This window comes from Dipteris shenzhenensis, chromosome 5 (assembly GCF_047967505.1).
Source record: "Dipteris shenzhenensis isolate YYH24624 ecotype China chromosome 5, Dip_SZ_1.0, whole genome shotgun sequence".
Lineage (NCBI taxonomy): Eukaryota > Viridiplantae > Streptophyta > Polypodiopsida > Gleicheniales > Dipteridaceae > Dipteris > Dipteris shenzhenensis.
Genome location: NC_141600.1, coordinates 53,954,147 through 53,978,326, shown reverse-complemented (window position 1 = coordinate 53,978,326; position 24,180 = coordinate 53,954,147). Strand labels below are relative to the sequence as shown.

At 43.1% G+C, this 24,180-nt stretch overlaps 1 protein-coding gene across 3 annotated transcripts in view; it reads right to left on the bottom strand.

The window, feature by feature from the left end:
• Positions 1 to 11,899: 11,899 nt before the first annotated feature.
• LOC147902203 (ubiquitin-activating enzyme E1 1-like) overlaps positions 11,900 to 24,180 on the bottom strand; it is a 70,898-nt gene continuing 58,617 nt past the window's right edge. For all 3 annotated transcript variants that reach the window (XM_087374773.1, XM_087374774.1, XM_087374772.1), the window contains 5 exons: positions 20,230 to 20,447; positions 19,295 to 20,089; positions 13,677 to 14,545; positions 12,773 to 13,205; positions 11,900 to 12,681 (listed from right to left, as the gene is read on the bottom strand). In XM_087374773.1, coding sequence (XP_087230899.1) covers positions 12,082 to 12,681; positions 12,773 to 13,205; positions 13,677 to 14,545; positions 19,295 to 20,089; positions 20,230 to 20,447 — 2,915 coding nt within the window. In that variant the 3' untranslated portion in view covers positions 11,900 to 12,081. The remainder of the gene's footprint in view (positions 12,682 to 12,772; positions 13,206 to 13,676; positions 14,546 to 19,294; positions 20,090 to 20,229; positions 20,448 to 24,180) is intronic.

Here is a 24,180-nt window from a genome sequence, read left to right as displayed (position 1 = left end):
AGGATCAAATGGCATGTAGAATACTAGAGCTCAAGGAGAATGATAGACATTGATTATGCCACATGCATGTGGAGGTTGGGTACCATTGATTTGGAGATGCAAAGTAGAGCCATCTTGGGCAAGAATATGGTACATGGCCTCACCCCAGGTGTGGAGCCCTGGAAGTCCCTCCTCTAGTGGGGACTCCTTGGAAGCACTCCCCACAAAGGTGGACAATGGTAGTAGTCCCATAGGTAGATTTTTTCAATGGCTCCCCTCAAAAGGAAGGGCTCCCCCCTATGAGGAGCCTTTTAGAGTCTGGCAGTGGTTGGCTGGGGACTCATTTGGGCATCCCTTCTTGTAGGGAGGAGTTTGATACATAGCTGATCATATGGCACACAAAGGTCCAAGACTAAAAGGGGCATATGCTAGCCAACTGATGCGCATTGGTTGGGTGCAATGGAATAGTGGCCCCACCAAGTCCTTTGGGTTTGGAGGTGGCTCCCTAAGGATGCGGAGACTAGGGTGCAGGCTCTCTCGCATTTGAGGGGATCATGTGCATGGATAACAGAGATTGACGCAGCAATCCTTGCTTCTTGATGGAAAGAGTTACACATTCCTTGGACTTGACGTTCTCATGGAAAGGGGTGCCTCTTAGGGTTTGCTTTTCTTGGAAGTCCCTTGGATCCTTTTGTCACCAAAGCTTTGATAGGTTGGGGCCTGGAGGCTTATTGCAGGCTGAGATAGAGAGGGATGTTAGGGGTGAGGGGGATCTAGACACATACCTATCAACCTTGGAGGGAGCGGTTTGGTATCTGAGGCTCTACCTCTCCATGACAGTTAGTGGGGCTTGAGGGAGTGGTTCTAGCTAGCTTGAATATGGCACTTGGACACGGTAGAGGAAGTCACTTTTTTCTTGTACATGACTCACATTGGTTGATAACTTCAGCTAGAGGCAACAGCTTGGATACCCTCGCGAGAATGCCACTGAGTTAAGTAGGATGTCTTTGGAGAGGTCATCTTCCATTCTGGCCTCATTTTGTACTAGCATGAGACTACAAAAGATCTCTTATTTCTTTTGGCTGTTGCTACCTCATGGGAGCCCATCAGCCCCTGGCTAGAGCAGATGTGAGTAGATGGTAGATGCTTCTTCTACACATAGGGAATTCAGGAGATGATCCCCACTGCCTATGGGGATGCTTTGCAGCTCAAAGGATGTGGCTAGTGACCTTAACAATACTAGTTCACATGTAGCAAATGCGATGGGACTTCACCTGGGGGATGGATGCACGGCTCACAGAGGGAGGACATGCCTTCTGGATTGACGCAGTCTCACCAGCATACAAGGTCCATGGCTAGCATGTTTTTTAGATAGATTTCACCGGACGCCATCACCATGGGATAATGTTTGGGAGATAGTGTCCAACATTACTACATGGAACATTTGGGCCGTGCAACATAGTTTGGTGATGGGAGGATAGCAGATCACTCTGACATGTACCCTCATGGTCATCTAGTAGGACATCATCTTTGCCTTGCACACCATTTGGGAGTGCGATACTCTTGGATTGAGAGCAATTGCCAAGAGGAGGGATCGTTTTTGCAAGGCTTGGCTTGCACGAGCTTTCTACACCCTTTCTAGAGGGGCAGATCTATTGGATGTATAGACCACCTGCTCCAGAGATTCCCTAGGTAGTGAGCAGGGATCGAACATAGGTTGGTTTCTCTTTTGGCAGTTGGGTCCTTTCCACTTGTATTACCCTCCTTAGCTCCTCTTGGAAGCTAATTTGTATGGTGTTTTTCAAGCATTAATAGAAGTTTCATTTTCTTTGAAAAAAAATCCATCGCCTCCCCTTAGCGCATGCATTGCTATCAAAGGTGGTAGAGTGTGCTATTACAACATGCCAACACCTCCCTTGGGTGCTTGAGTAGCTACTCTCAGGTGGTTGAAAGAAAACTAGGTCTATCAATATGGTGACCTTTTACAACCATGGGCTGAGATGGTAAGGTTAGATTCACACCATATCCTCCCCAAAAGGTGGTGTGAAGGGCTTCTATCCTAGTTGGCCCAACAGGAGGGATGGGATGGACAGTAACCTAAAAGATTTGTGTCCAATCCATGAAGGTTGCCCACTTCATGGTTAACTCCTATAACTGCTACATACTTGCCCAATTCATGGTCAACTCCCCATTCCATGGTAAACTCCTATGACCACTAGATTGGCCCATTCCATGTCTTGTAACCCCTACACCAATCACACATTTGTATCATAAATTAGTATGATCCCCCTTAATTGGTGTGAAGCACCACATCCAAAAGCCATCAAGTCTATTTCCTCCTCCATGGATGGGTAGGTGCTGTGAACCCACCCTAAGGCTTGTTGATTGCTTCTTTACATTATGAAGCCATGTGTCAAGTTGTAAACTATAGATCTGAGAAAAAGCTAAATGTGCTTTTGTTTCTCCACAAGTCACCCATCGATTGGAATCCTCACAACTAGATGAGGGCACGGGGTTTGGCCATATGGAGATGCATATGGGTGATAGTAGCCTTGCCCATATGCAAGCACTTCTATAGTTTTCATGGTATTTCGTGTTTTGGTTGTGTATATCATAACGCTAAGTGACGGGTTGCCTGTTGGGATTTTGATAGAGCTGCATTTGACAAAGGTTCACTTGCTTCTTGGATGAAGACCCGATGCACCTTCAGCTAAATTTGCCCTGAGCTCTCTGCCAATGATGCATCAAAAGAGCCATGTATGGTGAAGGGTGGAGAATAGACTCTATATTCAGTGTTTGTGGGAGTGGTCCTTACCAAAAATTCAATTCTAAAATTAGATCCTTCCTGTGTATAATGTGTGATAAAAAAAATGAATGCAATCTTGCAGGATCTGCTAACTAGAGGCCATTAGGCTGAAGACTCTAATTCCAATTTGTTGACTCTACAATTCACGCAACATAATTTCTTGATCTTCGCCTTTGTTTGGAGATCCATTGGGATATATGATTTGGAGCTATTCTTATGCTCCAAAGACAAAAGATTTCTAACAAGTCATGTGTATAATAGTTAAGGAGCTCATAATAAGTTTTGTTGTTGTGAATTAAGAAGCTCTTGCAATGTGAAAGCAACATCATGAATTAACACTGTGGAAGCTACAGGAAAACGATCGAACAAAACAAGTAAAGTTGTATGCCTGCTTTTTTAATTCAAGATCAAAACAAGAACATGGCCTTGTGTGAAGACAAAAAGATGAGATCATCTAAAGCAACACTATGGGAGATACGTAGCCTCCTAGAAATAGAGCTCAATATTCTCTAAGTTTTTGATAGGTTATAAGGCTACCCTCCCTGGGAGGAAAGTTGGAACATATGCTTGCAAGGCACAAAAAAGAGATGCAAAATGGCACGTCGTTTATGAGTCCTCGTCAAGAAGTTGTATCAGATTTATCCTCTAATTCTAATGAGGTTGCAAGCTCTCCCAATTGAGGAGCTAAATTTGGCTGTTCCTACTATCCTTGACCTCCATTTCTATGCTCACAAATATCACCTATCTCTTGTCTCTTACTTCTGGCCCGGCCCCATCTCTCCATCTCCTCTAATCTTTGGGTTCACTTTGCCTGCGGAGTTCCTTTCCTCCCAACCGTCTGATTTGCCGCCTACCTTGCTCATGGCATGGGCAAACTGGAGAAGGGCCATCGTTGTGGACCAAGGGAAAGTGGTAGAAAATCAAGGGATATGCACTGAGGTGGGGAAGTATACTTGCAAATATTATACGACTGGGCCAAACCTTAGAAGAAAATCACTGAGCTGGGGAAACATACTGGCAAATATTGTATGACTAGGCCGAACCTTATGAGAAAATCACTCTATTCTTAATGCTCACGGCAACGTGGTGCCTCATATTGGCAACAAACTAGCACTTTATTAGAGTCCAAAATTAGAGACCAAATGGCCAAAAGAGTCAACGTAAATGATTTGTGCTCTTCCCAGTTGACTCTCAAGACGACGAAGATGGAAATTGTCTATGACTTGAGAACAAGATGAAACAAAGGCTATGATTCAATGTTTGTAGAAGAGAAGCTCTTGATGTTTTGTTTGATAGGTGCGATGCAAGTTCTCTATTACTAGCATTACGAGCCATTTTGCTATTTTGAATCAGCTTCCAAATTTTTTGTGATATTGAGATGGTGTCTCGGTTCTCTTGGTGCTCCTAATTTTTTTTTCAGCATAGCCAGGTGCACAGGCTCACCTTTAATTTTGGCAAAATTATTGTTGGTTAGGTGGTCTTTTCATAGCTAAGTGTTGTTAGGAATTTTGATGGAGATCCACATTCACAAAGAAATGTGCAATTTTTAGTCAATCTCCTTCTTTTGAACCATAAGCCTTGCGGGCTTCTAGCAAAAGTGATGAATTGTTTGATTGTTGTGAGAGGATTATTATTGTTTCTCAATCAAAGCTCTACTATGTTCAATGATAAGTCCTTATGCTGATGGAGGTGCCAAGAGGAATACTTATGCAAGTCATTGAGTGGTGACTGAGCTACTATCCCAAACCAAAATTTGTAAGGAGTGTTGTGACCCAAGGAATTCACCTTGTGGACACAAAATGGATGATGCTTTCCTTTCCACAAGCAAATTTTATTTGGCCACTCCGCAAAGGTGCACCGCATAATATGCAAGCCGAATGAAGTACGCTTACTATGTTATAGATTTTGGGAGCAATATCAAGCATTCTTTGTAGTTTCTAAAGCTTCCAATTTTCCATTCCAGGATTCTTTGTAGATTCTAGCCATTCTCGCAATGTCTCACTTGGGCATCCCTTTGATGCACTATTGGAGGCAAACAAAAGTGACAAATAAAGATTGAAACCTTCAATTTGTGCTTGTATTGGGGGAAAATCCCTTATCAACTATCCATTAAATGGAACTGCCAATTTACTCAACTCTTGCAATGAATCATAGAGTTGTCCTCACGTTTTCTTGTGCCTACAACAATTCCAAAGTTCTATTGTTGTTGGGTTAGTGACATGTATAGTTACTAAGTCCTTGGATAATGATGGTGAAAGACGTGGCTAAGCTAAAAATTATCGGTCACCATCTGTAGACTTTGGACAAACAATAGAAAGAGGACCGCAATGGGTCCAAAATTGAGAACTAACTCTGGCTGCTAGTGTTATAACCCTTTTCATTACTATTGATTTAGCCTAAATATTGTTTTATTGATGCGAGCAATTCCTTAGGGGGGGGGCGGCAGTACCTAAGGTGGAGGACTTGCAAGTTACAGTCCCAAGGAAGGAGAGTGTTTGATTCCCCATGACTATGGATTTAGTTGTCGAAAACTAAAGGAGAAATGAATTGAGGCCTATGGCAAAGAGAGGAACCACCAAAACTTAAGAGTTCTCACCTTGGTATAACAATATTTGATGGGGAAATCAAGAAGGACTACAACCTTGCCATTGATGCCTAGATATCAATAGGAGACACATTTTCTCCCTTGAGGTGCACATCCTAGGGAAGCACTTAAAAACCACCTCTGCCACGTCTAGGAGCCTAGCCTGAAGCTTCATCCACTAAGTCTAGACCGAGGCCAAGCTACAAGGCTATGATGTGAGAGGAATTCCATGGCTTGGCCTAAGCTTATACTGTAAATAGACACCTAAATGGAAGCATCCTTATTTGAGCTTTGTCATCCAAAGGATTTACCCTGCCACTTGATGTGCCCCTAGTTGTAGCCGCCATTCCCAAACTTTTTCTAGGATTCACACTGCGAAGACATGGGTCAAGCTAGACAAATGACCAAGGCTAGGAGTGTAAGGTGAGGTCAAGGATACTCAAGGGTATGCCACATGCAAGGCAAGAATCTTGCTATTGTTTGAGATCATAAGAATGATTAAATGCACTTAGAAGATTGCATATTTTGCTAAACAATCAAACGAGGACCATTAGTTAGATAGCTTTTAAATCTACAATAAGTGTTTTGAAGCCTGAATTCAAGAATGTATATTTTGTTTCTTCGGTTTCTCAAAATAGGATACCTTATGGATGCATCAAATGGAGAAAAAGAGAGAGTGTGCAAGATGAATGCATTCCTATTTGTAACTAAACATTGCGAGAGGAATGAAGAGCTATACATTTGGATGTACATTCCCGTTGGTGACGGTTGTAATTAGACACTATGAGAGCAATGAGGGTGTTACACAAGGAAGCTAGTATGACATCTCTTCAAATACTTCATAAATGATTTAACCGTGGGTTCCAATTTGACATCATATTCTCTTCAGAACCCTCAATTCCAAGGCATGGAATAAGCCATTAATTGGGAATCATAGCCTCTTACATTGTCTTTAAATGAGGGTAATGCACCTTGAGTAGGTCAGGAGTTGGAGCTCTATTGTGTTTTCCCTTGTCCTAAATTCAAAACAACCTATGCTCTTATTGCTTAGTCTTGCCCCTTCCTTGTTCTCTCGAAACTTAGAAAAGTTATTGGGTTCAATCGGCTACGTGTGCATACGTAGATCACTCAAGAGGGGGCCGATAAAGGGGGGAAAGTACCCACTAGCATGTTTCCATACAAGCCAAGTGGAGGAAAAGATCCTCATCTCATTAGTCTTATTAGACTAGTATGCTTTGGTGGTAGAACATGACAAGGAGCCTCACATTTAGAGCAATTTATAAGGAAGAAAACAAGCATATCTCCACAACTCCATAAGAAGTAAGGTGTAAGAATTTCTCTCGTTCTCTCTTTTTCCACTAATGCTCTCTTTCAATAGTTTCTCCGTATTTTTCTCTTGTGTTTATCTCATTCTCACACATCTTCCCTAACCCCCCCCCCCTTGGGTGAAACATTTTTTGTTGTATTGTCAAAGTTGTATCTTTGCTTTTCTACTTCAATTGATGTTGTATTTCTGATATATTCCATTCAAAACAAATCATACAACAGGTGGGAGAGAAAGTACTCTATCCCTAGCCTCAACAATGTTGCAAAAAAGCCATGGAGGTGGTCTAAAATGCCACGACATCCCAAAAGGGGTCAAGTGAAAAAATAAAGAGCAGTCCCATGTCCTCATGAAGGATATAAGTCTCCCACGAGCTGCCAAAGAGGTGCCTGTACACCGCTCCCACTGACTCCTAAGAGTGAAGATAACCTCTGCCCAAATGGAAGCGAGAGTGTTAGCCTCCGTGCATAAATGGTCCCCAAGGACAAAAGAATATCGCGAACACCATATCTGCCATAGGGTAATGCTGGAAATCACCTCCCAGGCTGACCCTGTAGTTGAAGTAGGCATGGAATCCTGTGTTAGTACCGGTACCAAAAGTAAATCCTGCGGCTCCATGATGCTGACCTCCATGGGACCCCGTCTCTGGCGACGCTGCATGAAGAAACCGAGGTCTCCTGGCTGTGACTCAAAGAAAGTAAAGGCTCCAGATCCTCTCCCCCAAAGAGCAGCGCCCCACGTCATCAGAAGGACTCAGATGTGACATATGAGAACAACCTGAAGATACCTGTCCATACCACTCTAGAGCTGGTGCAACTCCATAAACAATGCTTGCTAGATTCCTCTGCAAGCTAACAACGCCTACACAAGGAGGGTCTACCCATCTGCTGGAGCCAAGTACCCGTAGGTATGCCCCTATGTATAGTGAGCCAAAGAAAGTAGGAGACTTTCCTGGCTCTATTGATGCCCCAAAAGTGAGTCCAGTAGCTCAGCAAGAGCTCTGTAGTAAGTCTCTGTGCATGCCAATGCTGGGAGGCAGATGGAATGTGATGAGAGTCTCTCTGCTGGAGCCTGTAACCTGCCCTCGTCGAGTACTGGAAGAAAGAAAGAGGACGAACGCCTGCCACTGGAGCTGGCCATGCCCACTCACCTGGGTCCCAGTCAAGCTCCGCAAGAGGTCGACCCTGGAAAATCCAAAGTCTCCATCTAATATCCTCTGCAATGGTCAACCTGGAAGGATTTGTGGCCCATTCCTTACCCAGGCAACCAATGACCCTGACTCTCTGCCAACGAAGCTCCTGACGATCCAGGGGCTGAGTGGGATGATACAATCTGTGAGAGGAGTCCGTCTCAAAATAAACAAACGGTGCCGGTCCTAAGCGAACTCCAATACATAGCCCAGCCTCACTAAAACAACCTGACCAAGTAGAAATGGGATCAATATAGGCTGGATCTGTAAGTACATCCCTCCACTCCTGAGGAATAGCTCTCATGATCAGTAATCTGATGGCAGCAATTTGTCCAAGTGGCCCATGTCTATCTCTGATCACCTCCTCTGACATCTCCACACCTTCCTTGAACCAATCTCCAACTGTCACAACCCCTTGAGCATGCCATCTGGCCAAGGGAGTCCTAAGTTCTGTACCAAGGGAAGATCCCTGGTACCGAACTAGGGGGTTATGGTAAAGTGGCTGTCGGGCAATTTCCTCTCTGGAGGAGGGAACTGCTCTGATGAGGTGCTGTCGAAATGATCCCAAATCTGAACAAGCCTTTTCACAAGTGGTGAGGAAGGCTGAGAATGCTGGTCCGTCAGGAAGATCCAACTGACTCTACGTGCCCACTGACCTGCTGCTCTGGGGGTGCACTGGTGAATCCCATGCAGCAGGAACTGTTTCCACGGCTGATCTCCTAGAGTCAAACCTCTAACAAGAAGTTTGACTAAAAGGGCTCTGCTCTGCATCTCTGGATCAAGAACCCCAAGTCCTCCCTACGAGAAAGGTAAAGTGATAGTATCCCATGAAACTCTGACCCTAGTGTCCTCAGAAAGTTCCGAAGCAATCTCCTCACCTGATGAATTGAGTCAGCATGAAAGCACCAACATGATGCAACATACTACATAGTCGCTAGTAGAACCTGGTTGAGTACCAGCGCTCTTCCGGCCAAAGAGAGTCTAGCCGTACTCCAGTAGGCTAGCTTTCTCCGGATACTCTCAAGAGTTGGGGCAAACTGTTGCGTCGGGGACACCTCAATGCCAACCTGAAAGCCTAGATATCTCGTGGAGGTGCCTCTGGGTATCCATACAAAGCCTCTGTCTCCTCCCCATGCTGGGGTATCCTGCTGAGCTCCAGTCCATATGCCTTTTGATTTGTTCCAATTGACAAGTCCCCCTGAGGCTAGGCAGAACTTGTCAATTGCATCCGCAACAGTAGCAAGACTATATGCATCTCCTCTGACTGTCAGTGCCGTATCATCAGCAAACTCAGTGTCCAGAAGCTCCTGCTCCCGCCAGATAGGCAGATGCAGGCCCAAAGTACCAAAACTGGTAGCCTGCATAAAGTATCCCATAGCCTCCGCTACGAAAAGGAAAAGGTAAGGTGCAAGCGGGCATCCCTGTCGTACCGATCTGGATAGCTGAAAAGCCGGTCCTCTGCCTCCACAAACCACCATCCTGCTAGAAGAGAGAGTAAAGTGAGGAGACCCATAAAATCCATCTATCATTGAAGCCTAGCCTCCTCATAGTGCCCTCCAAGAAACCCCAGTCCACCCTGTCATAAGCCTTCTCAAAATTGAGAAGGAGAACTGCAATCTCCTGCTGACCCTCCTTCGCCCAGTGAGTGGCCTCCCAAAAAGTGACGATATTATCCAAGATACTCCTATCTTGGATAAATCCTGCCTGAGTAGCTCTGATGATATCTGGCAGCATAGGCTTTAAATGAAGAGCCAAGGTCTTCGCTAGGATCTTGTAGGCTGTCCCTAAAAGTGTGATGGGTCTCCAATTACGTAGGACAATCTTCGTAGACTTGTGGATGAGGCCGGGTCTCTTCAGACGGATCCTCATCGACTTGTTGAAATCACTTCTGATTTCTATTCCACTCTGTACACCGCTGATCCAATCACCGAGGAGATGATCAGAGCCAGAGAGGAGATTTGGAGTCATGTCCCCCAAATGGTCTCAGATAGGATGAGTCATGTTTGGATAGCCCGCTATCACTCCTGGAGATCACAGATGCGTTACATGAGCTGCCCAGAGACAGATGCCCGGGGGAGGACAGTTTGTCGCCCCTCCTTTTTAGAGCTCTCTGGGATACGATTGGGCCTCATCTACTTTCTGCCTTTTCAGAGGCTCTGGATACAGGATCTTTGGGTGAGGCATTATGCACAGGTTGTATTTCTATTTTCCTTCTTGGCAAAGTAGAATTCCCTTTTTGTTGATGTTGAACTTCTTTTAAGTAGTTCCTCTTTTCTTTGTTTGTTGCTAGATGCTCCCTGCTTCTTTAATTGAATCTCATGAACCATCTAGGTTCTCATTGTTGGATGAGCCTTATTATCCATGTACTATACCAGTTATTAATGTGACAAAGGCTAAACTACTATAACTATCATTGCACCATATTACATGTGTGTTGAAACTATAAATCTGCAAATATGTTCTTTGTCCTTGACTTTGCAAATTAGTCATAATATACATGTTTTACTATGAATTGAATTCTAGAAGACTTTTTCAAAACCATGGATTGGTCATTGCCACATCTTTGTTTTGATTTAACCTTTCTAAATGTATCAAATTGATTATATATTCTCTTCTTGATTTAGCAACAAATAATCTCCTTTATCTATTTAACATGTGCCAATCAATGCCTTTCATTCATCCCTGTAGTTTGTATCATTAATTGTTGTTCGTATCATTAATTGTTGCTTTCAAATCATTATGAGCGGAGAACCTACATTACAAAGAGGTTTTTTGGCAAAGATACAACTCTTAGTATGAATATTAATGTTGCTTTCAAATCATTACAAGTGGAGAACCTACATTACAAAGAGGCTTTTTGGCAAAGATACAACTCTAGTATGGATAAGTGTTGGAAAAAATACTAAAGAGTATCTGTGTTTATGGGCTGTTAGCACTATTTAAAATTTCAACTAAAATTACCATCAAAATTGACGTGAATGGGTATAGGCAATGATGTCATGCACGATGCTTAATACTAACAGCAATCTTTGTTGAGCTTAAATACTAACAGCAATCCAACCAAGCATCTTGGGGTGAGCATTTTTGGATAATCCAACAAGACTCTACCTTCTCTTTATATGGTTCTCCATCATACTTAAAAGACAATTCAAACTCGTTTGCTAGCTTTACCACATCAACACTTTTCCTTCTCCAAGCCATCATACCTCATAACTGTCGAAGTAACCCTCACCTCAACATCATCTACGGGAAGCCAGATTGCATCTAGTTTTATATTCAACAAGAAGGTACTAAGTTTCAATAATGAGCAAAAAACCTTAAACTTGTCATTAAGGCCATGCAATTCAACATTGCTGTATTCTTGCAGGACAGCAAAAAATCAGTTTGCAAGTGTGAGCCCTCATATACGCACCTCTTGGTTAAGTGAGCTCGTCATGAGAAGTTTATTGAGGCAGCTTTAAGCTGTGCACTTATCCTTTCTTTTCATTTCAAATTTAGTGACAAATTGTGGAACTTCAGCAATTATTGCTGCCATTCTCCATGAAACCTTTTTCACTTCCATCTTCCTCCCTTTCTTGCAACTTCACTCGTAGAGCATTAAATCAAACGCATACATCTAGATGAATCCAGGAACATGCCAAAACTCATCCTCTAAATCAAATGCATCTTCATAAGTATGTCCCCATAACATTGATACATGTAAATAAGGTGGTAATACACAGCAAAATTCTCAACTTTACTGCAGGAACAAATGAAAATTTTTAAAAATGCAACCATGACCAAGACCATAGCATGTATTCTCTTGCACAGGCAGTTCCAACACAAATACATATTTGACTACCGCAATGTGCAAAATTCCAAGTACTTGTCCGGCGTTAATATCTAAACATGCTATTCTTGGTTCGACTACACAATTCTAATGAAGGTAACATTTCAGCTCTAGTGCATTAATCTGCAGCAATGCAAGACACAAAACCTCAACCATGAAAAATAAGAGACTATAATGAACTGGGCAGATAAAACAATTGAGCTGTTTTCAAATTTTCAGTGAATATCTTAAAGCCATCAAGGCCAGATATGAGAGCACAACAATGTGTAAGCTGAAAGACTCCTTTGCACCCTTTTCCAATTATGTTTCACTTTTAACCTCACCTACAAGGACTCCAATGTTATTTCATGTCCCTAAGATATGCTCACCACTAGATCCTTTCAAAGAATATAGAGACAAGAGGCACATCTATATCATTGCCATCATCGTCCTCACAAGCAACAACTATGTCAAAGTGGTGTCGCGTTGGTGGAATCTCCAGTTTAGCAATCTCTTTGGCAAGGTCGACCACTTTTCTATCCAACCTCTCTCTATGCTTGGGAAAAATGTTATTGTACAGCAAGCTCTGGCCACATGATATGCTATAAGCTGTCAATCCCTTTGCTAGGAACCAGTCCAGTAATTCACGAAGTGTCAGGTTTTCGGCTATAACCCAACGATCCCATATAGACCAGCTCAGTCCTTCATGCTTAAATATCTTTGGTGGGACTGGCTCTGCCATAGAAAAGAGTGGCAATGCTAGGTTAGCAAAAGTGTTGCGATACTTCTCAACCTTATGTCCAAGGAGAACTTTGTAAAGTTCTAAGCACACAAGGCCAGTGGCCATGGAGGTTGTCGTTGCAATGGCTGGAATGATGCGTCCAGCAATAAACTTTGCTTTAAGTTTGTCAACCTCTGGTATACCATAATTTCTAGCCCGCATATTAGCGAGTCCAGCAATGAGATCCATATGGTAATTGGTGTCATCATCCTGCCATTCAGCAAGTCAACATAGTTAGGTTGAGAATAGCAGAGCTTTAAGACTGCATTAAGAGTATACTAGAATACAAAAGCTAACATGCCTTTTCAAACTGTATGGGGTTCATTCGGAACCCTGGAGGTAAGCTGCTGGCACCCTCATCAAGTTTCCTAATCAACTGGTCTATAGCAGCAGAATCATCAGACGCTGGTGTGTTTAAACTTGTAGCTTTCTCATCAGTTACAATTTTCACTCCCTGCTTTGGCTGGAACGGAGGCAACTGAATTTTATCTGCTGCCTCTGCTAGCTTCTTTGCATTCAAAGCCCAATCAGGAATGGTAATACCATATGTCTCAGCCCTCAGAATAGAAGCTGCAGCTAAAAAAGAGAGGCAAGAAGGATCCTGGGAGTTGAACACCAGAGCCTTGGGAAATCTTTTAGGAGCTGACCAAAACAGTGCACCCGTGCTTGTTGTGGCATCCTCCGGAAATGTGTAAGTCAACTGCTTAACTCTGTTTGCAAAATAGTCTTCAAACCTGATTTCCAAATATCGCAGATATGATCAGGATGTTTTTGAAATCAATAAAAGAAATATGACTTTCCAAAAACCTATCCCATGCACCGCATAGACTAACCAGCATATGATGTTTTGATTGCCATAGGAGATGCAGGCCAATCATGGACAATGATGACAACACGCAGATGCAAGTCACTCGTGCAAAAACATGTCCACCTACATATAATAACAAAAACCTGGAAGAATTGTGTTTTACAGGTTTGTGACAGGCAAAGTGAATCATGTTGAAACAATCAAATGCAGTAGCATACACAGCATATGGACTACCCAAAAAAAAAGGAACTTGCAAACACCATGCCGCGTTCAGACAACCATTGGAAGGGAATTGGACAGACAAACATTGGTCAGTTTCCATAATACTCTTCCAGGATGTAAAACATGGTTAAAAAGTCACATGATCACAAGAGTTTATGCAAGGTTGAAGGTGCACCTTTTCCGAGTCCATACTAAGCAATCCTTAAAAGTAGTGCATCTCTCTGTAACCAAGCACTCTACTACTCTCTCAAGCAGTTCTCGAGCCTGAGCGTCTCCTGCTGACTTCATTGATGCCTTATACTCTTCTGGCTTAGAAAGAAATGTGTTTGCCTCAGAAGGAGTCTTCTCCAATAGACCCTCGAATTCTGACCGTGCCCAAGTAAGGCAGTGATCAATGTTATGGGGGAAAGAATGAACTGTGCACATAGGGGCTTGCTTCTCAGGAGGATCTCTGGAAGCCCCATAATTTTCTGTCAGATGAGGAATAACCATCTGAGTATTGCACTTGGTCCCTAGTGTGCCAGACTCCAGTAAAGGCTTCTGGAAGTACACACACCTTGAATCCACATAAAGTCGTGCATTCACATTGTCCAAGGCATTGATTACAACATCAATACTTTCCCAGAATGCATCGTCAAACACACTTTCGGTATCTGGGCTAACCCTATTCTGTAGGGCTTCAATTCTGAAGGTTGGATTAATAGCTGAGGCTGCTGAAGCAGCCACTGTAGATTTGGCTTGCCCAATATTCCAATCTCGGAACAAGAACTGCCTGCTTAAATTACTCTTTTCAATGACATCATCATCTGTAATTATCAACTTGCCTTTGCTGCCACAGGCAACCCCCATCAAAGCCAAGTTCTTCAAAAATTCACAACCAAGAGCACCAGCGCCAACAACAAAAACCTTTGCGTCCTGCAGCTTCTGTTGCAGTTGATGCCCAATTACAGAAACCTGTGTATCATATCTGTTGTTTGATGGTGTGACATCCTGTACCTGAAGTGGCTGGACCGGAAGAGATTCCAACGAATCAAAGTAGAGGAACTGTATACAAACATTCCATCAACAAGGGGCTTATTATAAGACAATGTTGTCAGAACACACTAATCAGATTATCAGTACAACAAAACCAAGACACCCATCTAAATGCAATATACAACTATGACAATGCCATCCACTGCCTAAACACATCCTCTAAAGACAGAACACACATGATAGTCACCCACACAGTTCAAAACCATGAACTTCATCATATGGCACACGCACCGCCACAAATAGAAAGGATTATTGTAATATCAGCAGCTGCAACTTGGATGAATTTAGGAAATGTTTAAACTCAACCTCTAAAACAAAACAACATAGTGCCTCGTGAAATTACCCACGACGTTTAGCCTTCATCACATATAACAACAAAGTCACTGGAAACTTTATTAGAAATGTGTTTCAGGAGTTTAAAAGAAAAAAGTTTTAAAAATCTCAAAGGATTTTTTCCTAGAAACACCCATAATTAATACATGTAAAATATAAAATATAAATATACTCTAAAATACAGATATTTTACTGTCCACATCGAACAAAGTGGTTTGCACCAGTTTCCCTCACATCTCGACCGCTAACACCATAGTCCCGATCCATAAGGCAAGGGGTCCCATGAGTCTGCAAAACTATAGGACCATTAGGAAAGGGCATCTCCCATCCAAGACTTATGTCTCAGCACTTGATACTCAAGTTAGTCAGTTTGCAGGGTGAGGGATTCAAACCTGTTGGGCAGGCAGGCTTCCAGCAAGTATCATTGAGGAGACCAGTCCCTGGAAGCAGAGGGTCTACTATTGCTTTGTGGATTTCCTGCAAAGCTTTTGACACGGTGCCAGGAGCCCGACTATTCAGGCAACTACATGATTTAGGATACAATTGGGACATCATCCGGGCAGGTTCGGGCACTCTACGACCAGGTATCAAGCAAATTCAAGACCGATCAGGTGGACAGAGGAGATCATTGGCACAACTGGGGTCAAGAAAGGTTGTCCTTTATCACAGACCTATAGATGGAGCGGGCTCAGCCTTAGCCAGATCTCTCAACTGGGGTCAAGCTTTATCACAGACCTATAGATGGAGCAGGCTCACCCATAGTCAGGTCCCATGTCAACGGACGACAAGTTCTACTTCTAACATGATTGATCCGTCCCTCACATACCCTCGCTCACCCTCCCCCCCTCTCGCTCGCAGATGAAGTGAATGGAATCATGGGGTAAAACAGTCGCTGTATACCCGAAGATGCATGTGAAATAAGGGAGACTGTGACACAAAATGCTACACAAACTCTGGCAAAACCTGCGAACAAAAATGCAGTTCATCCCAAGAACTAGCATTGCCAATTGGAGGCGAGTCCACTTTGTTGCCAACTGCCGCCAGCTGATCCCTCACCTATGTAAGATGGTTGTGAACTTGATCCCCTTCATCCATTCTATTCTGAACAATTGATTTTGGAGGGATAGGATCCTGACAAACTGTTCGTGTAGTCTACATTTCTAAAGACTCTGCGGGTCTTTAGAAACCCAGTATAGCTGCTTATGCTTGGGCACTGATGACGACATAAGTGTTGCTTTGCTTGCTAAGTATGTATTCCTTTTTTCTCTCATAAAAGTTTTTGTTTACCTCTTTTTTCTTCTCTTTCATTTTCTCTTTTATTTTCTGTGTAGATTTCTTATCTTTAGAACAACAAAAAATCTAAATTTGTATGATTGGACTTATTCTAGTCTTACAAAGGTATATAGATAATAATAAAAAATGGTCGATTCCTCACTGGACATATCCACATTCTGAAATGACAGAATTCGTTGTAGTCCCTACGATCATTGACAGAGCTTGTGTGTCTTTGTCCTCCAACTACTTAAACTGCCAGATCTACAACCACTATCATCTTCCCTTAAGCATCCTTGACATCCATGGGCTTCAGCTCTGTTTCTGTTGTAGCCTTCGGACTTACAAACCTTCATAGCCACAGGTGGCTTCGGATCTTGACCTTACATATGGGATAGCTTGACCCATCCAACTTACCCGAATATCCAAAGTTTGCATTGGACATGGGGGTGGCCATAGCTTTTGAAAACAGAGAATAGACTCTGCTGTAGCAACCAAACAACCACATGCACCTTACTTGAACCGAGGTCGCCTTCGAACTTGGAGGGGCTCCTTCCTTCAAAGTGAATACAAGAGTCTCACTGATGGCTCTAATACCATGTTAAAAATAGAGGCCTGAATGTTTAAATCTCTCAAGCAGCTGATAGATCTAGGAGACTCTTTTCAAGCACTAAGAGATGCAATCACACACTGAACCTCACTCAGAAAATTCCAGCAGAAAACAGAGAAAACAAGAGTGGAAAAAACAGCTCAGAGCAGCGCTAAACACATCCGGCAAAGATGCTGGGTAAAACAGCAGGGTAAAACAGCAATCAAGGATGATTGCACTGCTGAGATCCCTATGGGAGCTGTGTGCTCAAATACTCCTACATCTGCATTGCCTTTGATGGGATTCAGTATGGCTGACGTGTGTTAAAAAAACCCCCTTTATATAGGGGAGGAGAGGCTAGAACACACCCCCCCCCCCGCCCCCCCCCCCCCCCCCTCAAGAAAAAAAGGCCCCTGTAGGCGAACTGTCCGACCAGCCTGCTGCCCACCCCAACTGTACCTGCTGCTGCCTCCAACCTGTTGCTGGAGTTGCCCTACTGCCACGCCTATAAATAGGCCCTGGCCGTGCTGTACTGTTCTGCTGCCACGACCCAACGCTACTGCAGATGCCTCTCAAAATCGGTGCAGACATTATCCTGATGGTGTACCAGCCTGTTCTGGAGAGCTAGGCCTAAACCTACCCTGGTTTACTAACCCATTTTCCTCCACATATGAAGGTTCACAGTTGGGATACTGAGCATTCTTCTAACACTAATAACGTCTTCAAGATCAAATAGCACTCGGATGAAACAGTGGTGAAGTATCAAGTGCCACGGGTATGCACATGAAAAGAGGATTCGTTATGAGGAGGAATAACGATAATCCATTCAGTTGTTTCTTTTCTGTGGTTTATGGATGATCAATATATCAGATGGATGTGTGCTATTAAAAGATAAATCAGCTTTATTGCCCAAAGTCTTCACAATGCAAATGCTCCCACTGAATCAGAGCTGTATGTCTTGCAAGAGGGGACAGATTTTTGACAGTGCTCATCCCTTAAGTGCATGAGACTATACATAGTGTAATATAATGAGGAAGAAATTTTCAGAGAGCTATCAGGTGCATTAACATGACAGATTTGGGGTTATTGCACTATTTATTTGGGCATTAGGTTTTGACAGCCCAAACATGGTATTATTAAGGCCTAAACAAAGTAGCTATATGTTGGAATGGTCACCTCCCCATCTGTAAGCCCCCATATGAGGAGAGCATGGGGGAGGGAGACCTAGGGCAGTACCCCACAGAAAAAGAGAGGAAGGGGCTGCAACATGGACAGCATCATGGCTGTCATGAGGGCAGCACACCTAGAGGAGACCCGGGACAGGTGGTGCAACTGTACAGAGCAGTACGGAGGGGGTGCAGACCCGGGACAGGTGGCACGCAGCTGTACGGAGAAGTACGGGGCTGGATGAGGCCTAGTGGAGCAGCAAAAGAGGCTGCCATGAGGCAGGGACCTGCCTTCATATAGGCTGGGCCCTTACCTTGATTGGAGGGCCAAGGTCCTAGAAGAGTGGGCCCAACAGACCCCGGGTTGTGAGCCCTTATAGGGCTGGACCAGCCACAGACTGGTCGGCCAGTTTGCTGCAGGCTGGTCGGTTTTTTTCAGCCCCCTTGGGGCCTATAAAAGGAGGGCCTCCAGCCCTCATTTAATCATCACTTGGAGCAGCAGTTCAGGGAGCAGAAGGAGCAGCAGATCAGCCACCTGTGGGCCTCTATCCAGAAGGAGACAAGTGGGCTGTAGAGCTGCAGACCTAGCTCAGAGTGCTGCCCACCTAGGCTGGTGCAAAGACAGCAAGGTGGAAGGGATCCAGACGGAAAGTCTACTTACACTCAAGGTGGAGCACACGCGCTCAAGTCTAGAGATAGCCAGCAGATAGGAGAAGTGCCTTGTGGTAAGATCAGAGGACCACACCATTGGTGGGACTCCGCATCTATCTCTTTTGTATTGTGTCAATAGCTTTGGACGGAAATATATTATTTTGGTGGTTTCTCTATCTGGCTGGTTCATTGTCTATTGATGAGTCTGCACATCTATTTTATGCACATAAGTTAAGAAGTTTGTGATTCCACACCCCACACCACACTGTGTGAGCTCTTGGGCTATTCTATCAGTCTTCCGATGTGCGTACCCTCTGTTGGGTCATTTCTAACACTATACATATCATGCAAAAATCCAAGCAAGGATGATGCTAACACATAGCAACTCTGCTTGGTAAGAGTGTAAAGCTGAGTAAGCATCACACTACTTTAAAGCTTACAAACATTTCATAGGCACGGGCTCTATTTATATTGTACAATCTATCCTACATCATTGCCAGACTCTCAGGTATTGAAATGCAGCCAACGTGCAAGGTACTCTCACTTTTGATTTAGATTATGTGGCAAACAGTGACATTTTTGTAGACTCAGATTGGAGATGCTCCACATCTGGCTTGTGCTTCTAATTGTCTTTTTCCTTCGAGTCTTTCTTTAAACATTGTATTGACTTCGCTTTTCTCTCTTCAGTTTATACAGTGCTCATTAACCCCTTTTGAAATCCCACAACAAGATAGGATTAGAGCTTACCTGAAATAATGGATGAAACTTGCCAGAGCATGCCTTTACTACTTCTTGTCCAACAATCCCTCCAAACATAGCAGCCATAGGGTTAAGTACAGCTCTGGCACCACTTGAAAAATGTCTCAAAATATCTTCGTCAATATTTTCCAGTTTCTGATCTCCAGCCCTATCATTGATCACTTTTGCCAATCCTATGAGGTTAATAGCATCATCATCGGAAGCAGGGGCAGGAAAGCGACCAAATTTGGCACGAAAAAGGTCAAGAGCCTGGAAAGCCAGATGTAAAAGTGGGGGCCGATCAAACTTGGCGAAATCACTGAGAAGAAATTCACCAGGACTTTGAAGCGCTTCACATAAGGATTTAAATTTTAACAATTTAGGTTGCTTCACTTGAGTTACAATTCCCCCCTTCTGATATGCTCCAAATACAGTGGTGTCTTCTTCAAGAACAAAAGAGTATGGTCTACAATTCTTTATTCGCCTTGGTTTTCCATCATTCAGTCCCGTCATTCCATGAATTTCAGTAAAAACCACCATGTCACCATCTTGAAATTCCAGCCTTTCATCATCCACACATGACACCATGGCAGGATTGTCATTGCTGATGGATGCAATGATACCAGTGTGAGGTTCTTCTCCGTCAACATCAAAGACAGTAAACTCTGGACCAAAGTCACAAAACACACTACCAAAGAGCCCACGTATATCTGCCTTGATAAAAGCAATTGGTGGCTTCTGCTGGCGACAAAATTCATCATACTTGATTGCTTCTTCAAAAGTTAAATCTGTGAAGACAACAGCCTGCAATTGCAACAAAACGCCCGCTACACTTAGAACTGGGCTCCTTTTTTTTAGGTCCTAATATTTCTTAATAATGGTGCACCAAATAAATCCTTTTAAAAAAGGCAAACATTGTGAAGGATCCACCATGCAACACTTACCTGGTAATTCGAGAGCAAGTCCTCAGTAAGCACAGAAGTATGTGCTGAAACTAAGACAGCTGTGTTAAGCTCTTGTAACTTATCAACACAGGCAAGTGCTTTGTTTTTTCCAATGTCAGACTCTGAGAAATAGAAGGATGCTCCAAGGTCCCAAGTTTCAACTACGCCCGTGTCATGCAGCATCACAGATTTGACTCCAGCAAGTATTATATTCTTTGCTGTAATTCATATATTCAGGCATGAGATAAAACCCAATAGGCATGATGAAAAAGCAAACATCTCTTACACAGACACAAACACACACACACACAGAGAAGGGGGGTGGGGGGGCTCAGCCCTAGTGTAGAATAGTATGAAAAAGGAAAACCAAGATAGTGTGCAGTATATCAAAACAAGGGCTATATGTTGGAAAACAGACCTAACCTTGGTCTATAGTACAGCAAAGTTAAAAACAGCATGCAGGTTAATCAATGTCCTTGCATCACCATCTGAGAACACAACATCTAGTGCAGAAGATATGCCACGGTACAACACCCATCGTATCTCACTTCAAGGCATGTGCACACATAATAAATAAAAATAGGATATCCAATAATGATTCATAAATATAGGTGTTTCATAGACTTGTAATAAATCAAACTAAACGAGGATTATGGGTGCTGAAGGTATAGCCTTCTACAAGCTCGCGGCATGCAAAAGACTATTACTTGATGTTGAAATCCAAGCAACTCCAGCGCATTAGACTTCCCAACAAGCTCTAAACACATACAAGGGATCTAACAAATACACCCAAAAAATCTCAACTACTACTTGTAACACTTTAGTGTCAAACATGGTTTTTCTTTCATGGTGTATGCTCTCATTTAACTGCCCAAGGAAGCAACTCTAGGCAATACCTTGAAAACAAATAAGGGGTGCCTATGTGAGATTCACCGGCCATTTTCTGTAGTAAGCTTTGATAAACTACCTTCCATGGCTCCAGAAACACATAAAGCTTGCCTAAGAGGGCTTGACTCTACATATTTGGGTCAATGATTGCTAGTCCTCCCTCAAAGTCTCACAAGATTATTATCTACCAAACCACCCTAGTTTTGCAATCCCATCCTCCCAAAGAAAGTTGATGTAACAATGACTCTTTCTCACTGCCATATTTTTTTATAATTATTTTTACTTTCTTGAAATCTCATTTTTTACTGACCACACGTGTGTATCCTTCTATGTGAGTTCTTGTGATAGGACTTCACATCCCGGCTGGGCATCTTATGCACATCTTCATCGGTAGTTCAGAGTACGCTCTTTTCATGGCTGATCACCATGCATTGCTATCTCCAGTATAGCACTTGTCAAACCCTTTCTGAACATCAAATTTCTTATCACCTTCAGTGCAATTTGTCACCTTCAACGCGACCAATCACCTTCAGCGTGGCTCTATGACCTTAAGTGTGATCTACCATTCTTGGTTTGCCATCTCCAGCATGGCCTAAGATTACCATGTTCAGTATGGTCTTTTGTTACCCGTCTTCAGCACGGTCTCTCTCTTTGCCATCTTCAGCATGGCCATGGATCTTCAGTATCCATCATAGTCACATCCAGTGACAGGATATCGGAAGCTACTGCATGGGGTGGACTTCACACCAGTGAAGTTACGAGTCGAATGACTATCTTACTGGATCACCCTCCACCTAGTATTTAATTACCAACATGCCGTACAAGATTGATGAGGGATCACCCTCCACCTAGTATTGAATTACCAACATGCCGTACAAGATTGATGACGCTGCGCAAGGGTTCTCCATACCCGATTGTTCTACTCCTAACACCTTCAATGGCCGTGGGGGTGAGTCATTGTGCGTTAGGCTATGATGCTTAGTCAATGAGGACAGATCTAGATCACATAGTCTTGTGAGTTGGAATTGAACTCAAAACCCACTCCATGAGTATCTAGTTTCTAGAGCTTTTCGACAGCTAAAAGATGGTTCCAGTTTGGTAGAATTCTGAGTCGTTTAGAGCTGGATACCAGCCGTTTAAGTTCTCGGGTTAACCGAGTCCTAGGTCCCAGATTAATTAATTGTGTGTCTGGGTAGAGGGGTCACGGGGCAAAATTTTTAAGTGGCCTATTTAAAGTATTCAAATAACTCCTAAAAACTATTCTAACATAGAATAACAAATCAAATACTATAATTAAAAAATAAAATATTAGAAATCGTTCTTCAGCTTTTCACACATTTTTCAGCCTGCTTTTAGTGCTTTCTCAACTTTTATTAGCTTTCTGCTTTCACCCAAGGTCTATATAGAGTTTGGGCTCAATTCTAAGCATTCACAATTGCTCTCTCTGCAAATTGGCACCCGCTCTCTTTGCAAATTCGCCATCTTCCTAGCCATCCTCCTGTTGTCCAACTTGATGATTGCTGGAATCTCTGCTTTAACGTACCGTTCTTCCTTTCCAATGCCCAAGACAAGTCACAGGGCAAGTATTCTTCCCATATTCACTTTTATCAATCACTACACTTTCTTTAACGTGCTGTTTTTCTCACATTCAATTCCGTTTTTTGCCTTTTAGGCTACCAGAAAGTGATATTCAGATTTCGTTTTTCACTCATAGGGCTTTCTAAAACTGATTTTATTTATATTGAACATGTTCCCTTTAATTTCCAAAGGTTCTAACCTCGTTTAGGTTAAAAACGCTAACCGCTTCTGTTGTGGCTGTGTTCCAGAGTCTAAGGTTTCTTTACTAATCCTAACGGGTAGAATCTGTTGTACATCTAAGTCCCACTTTGAAAAGAAACATCATTGTAATAGTCCTATATTTGAGTCTTGGTCTAAAACTCTAGATTTCCCGGAGGGGGTTTTGTCTAAAGATCTGTGCTACCCTTGTAGTGAGGTTGAGCGTCATTGAATCTCTTTAAAAAAATACAGGGAGCGTCCTCAGTCGGGTGCCGGTGTACTTATCTCTATCTCTTTTATTTTCCTATTGTTATGTGGTGTGAATGCATTTAAAGTTATGGTACTTTAGTTTATAAAGGTTCTAATATTCTAAGTTTATTAAGTTATTCGACTTGGAAATCACGCTTTCGTGTAAGCACAACTATAATAGTTTTCCACCAACATGAGGTCCCATGCATCTCTTTGAAGCACCAACATGATGCAATGTACCATGCAGTGGCAAGCAACACCTAGTTGCTATGGTCACCTCCCCATCTGTAAGCCCCCATATGAGGAAAGCATTGGGGGGGTGAAGCAAGGAGTGATGTGGCTGCCACATGGGCAGCACTTTCGCTGCCATGTGGGCATCAAGCTCACAACAAGAAAACATGCAAGCATGAGGCTGCCACATGGGCTGCCATGTGGGCAGCACGTTCAGAAATTTGGAGCCACCATGGTGGACACTATAGGCACGTGGTGTCACCAAGCTGTGAATACTCCAAAGCCAAAGTTCTAGTTGACCATTTATTGATCATAATTAATGAGTTCTTCATTTATTTATTTAAGTTCAAAGAGTTATATTTATTTGGTCAAAGTATTGACTTCGGTTAAGTCCTAACCTCGGCTAAAAGACTTGGATTCGGCCAAGATGGTTAACCAAGGTTAACCAAAGAACCAAAGCGCTGACATTCGGTCAGAGAGTGTTGACTTCGGTCAACAAGACGTGGCTTACGCCAAGAGGGTTAACTTCGGTTAACCAAGATGTGCCAACCTCGGTTGAAGAGACTTGGCCATAATTAAGGCGCTTTGATTGATGGTCAAGCCCCTTAATTACGACCAAGAGGGTTGACCTCGATCGATTAAAGAATTTGTTCTATGTTATGTGCACATGTTTGCTTGGTAGGGACGCCCACGGTGACTAGGATTAGTCCACAGATTATTATTTGCATGCAAAATGCTAACCATTAACGGGTGCTATGGTTGTGCGCTTCTATTAATGATTGTAGTAACGAAGAGGGTGTTGGAAAG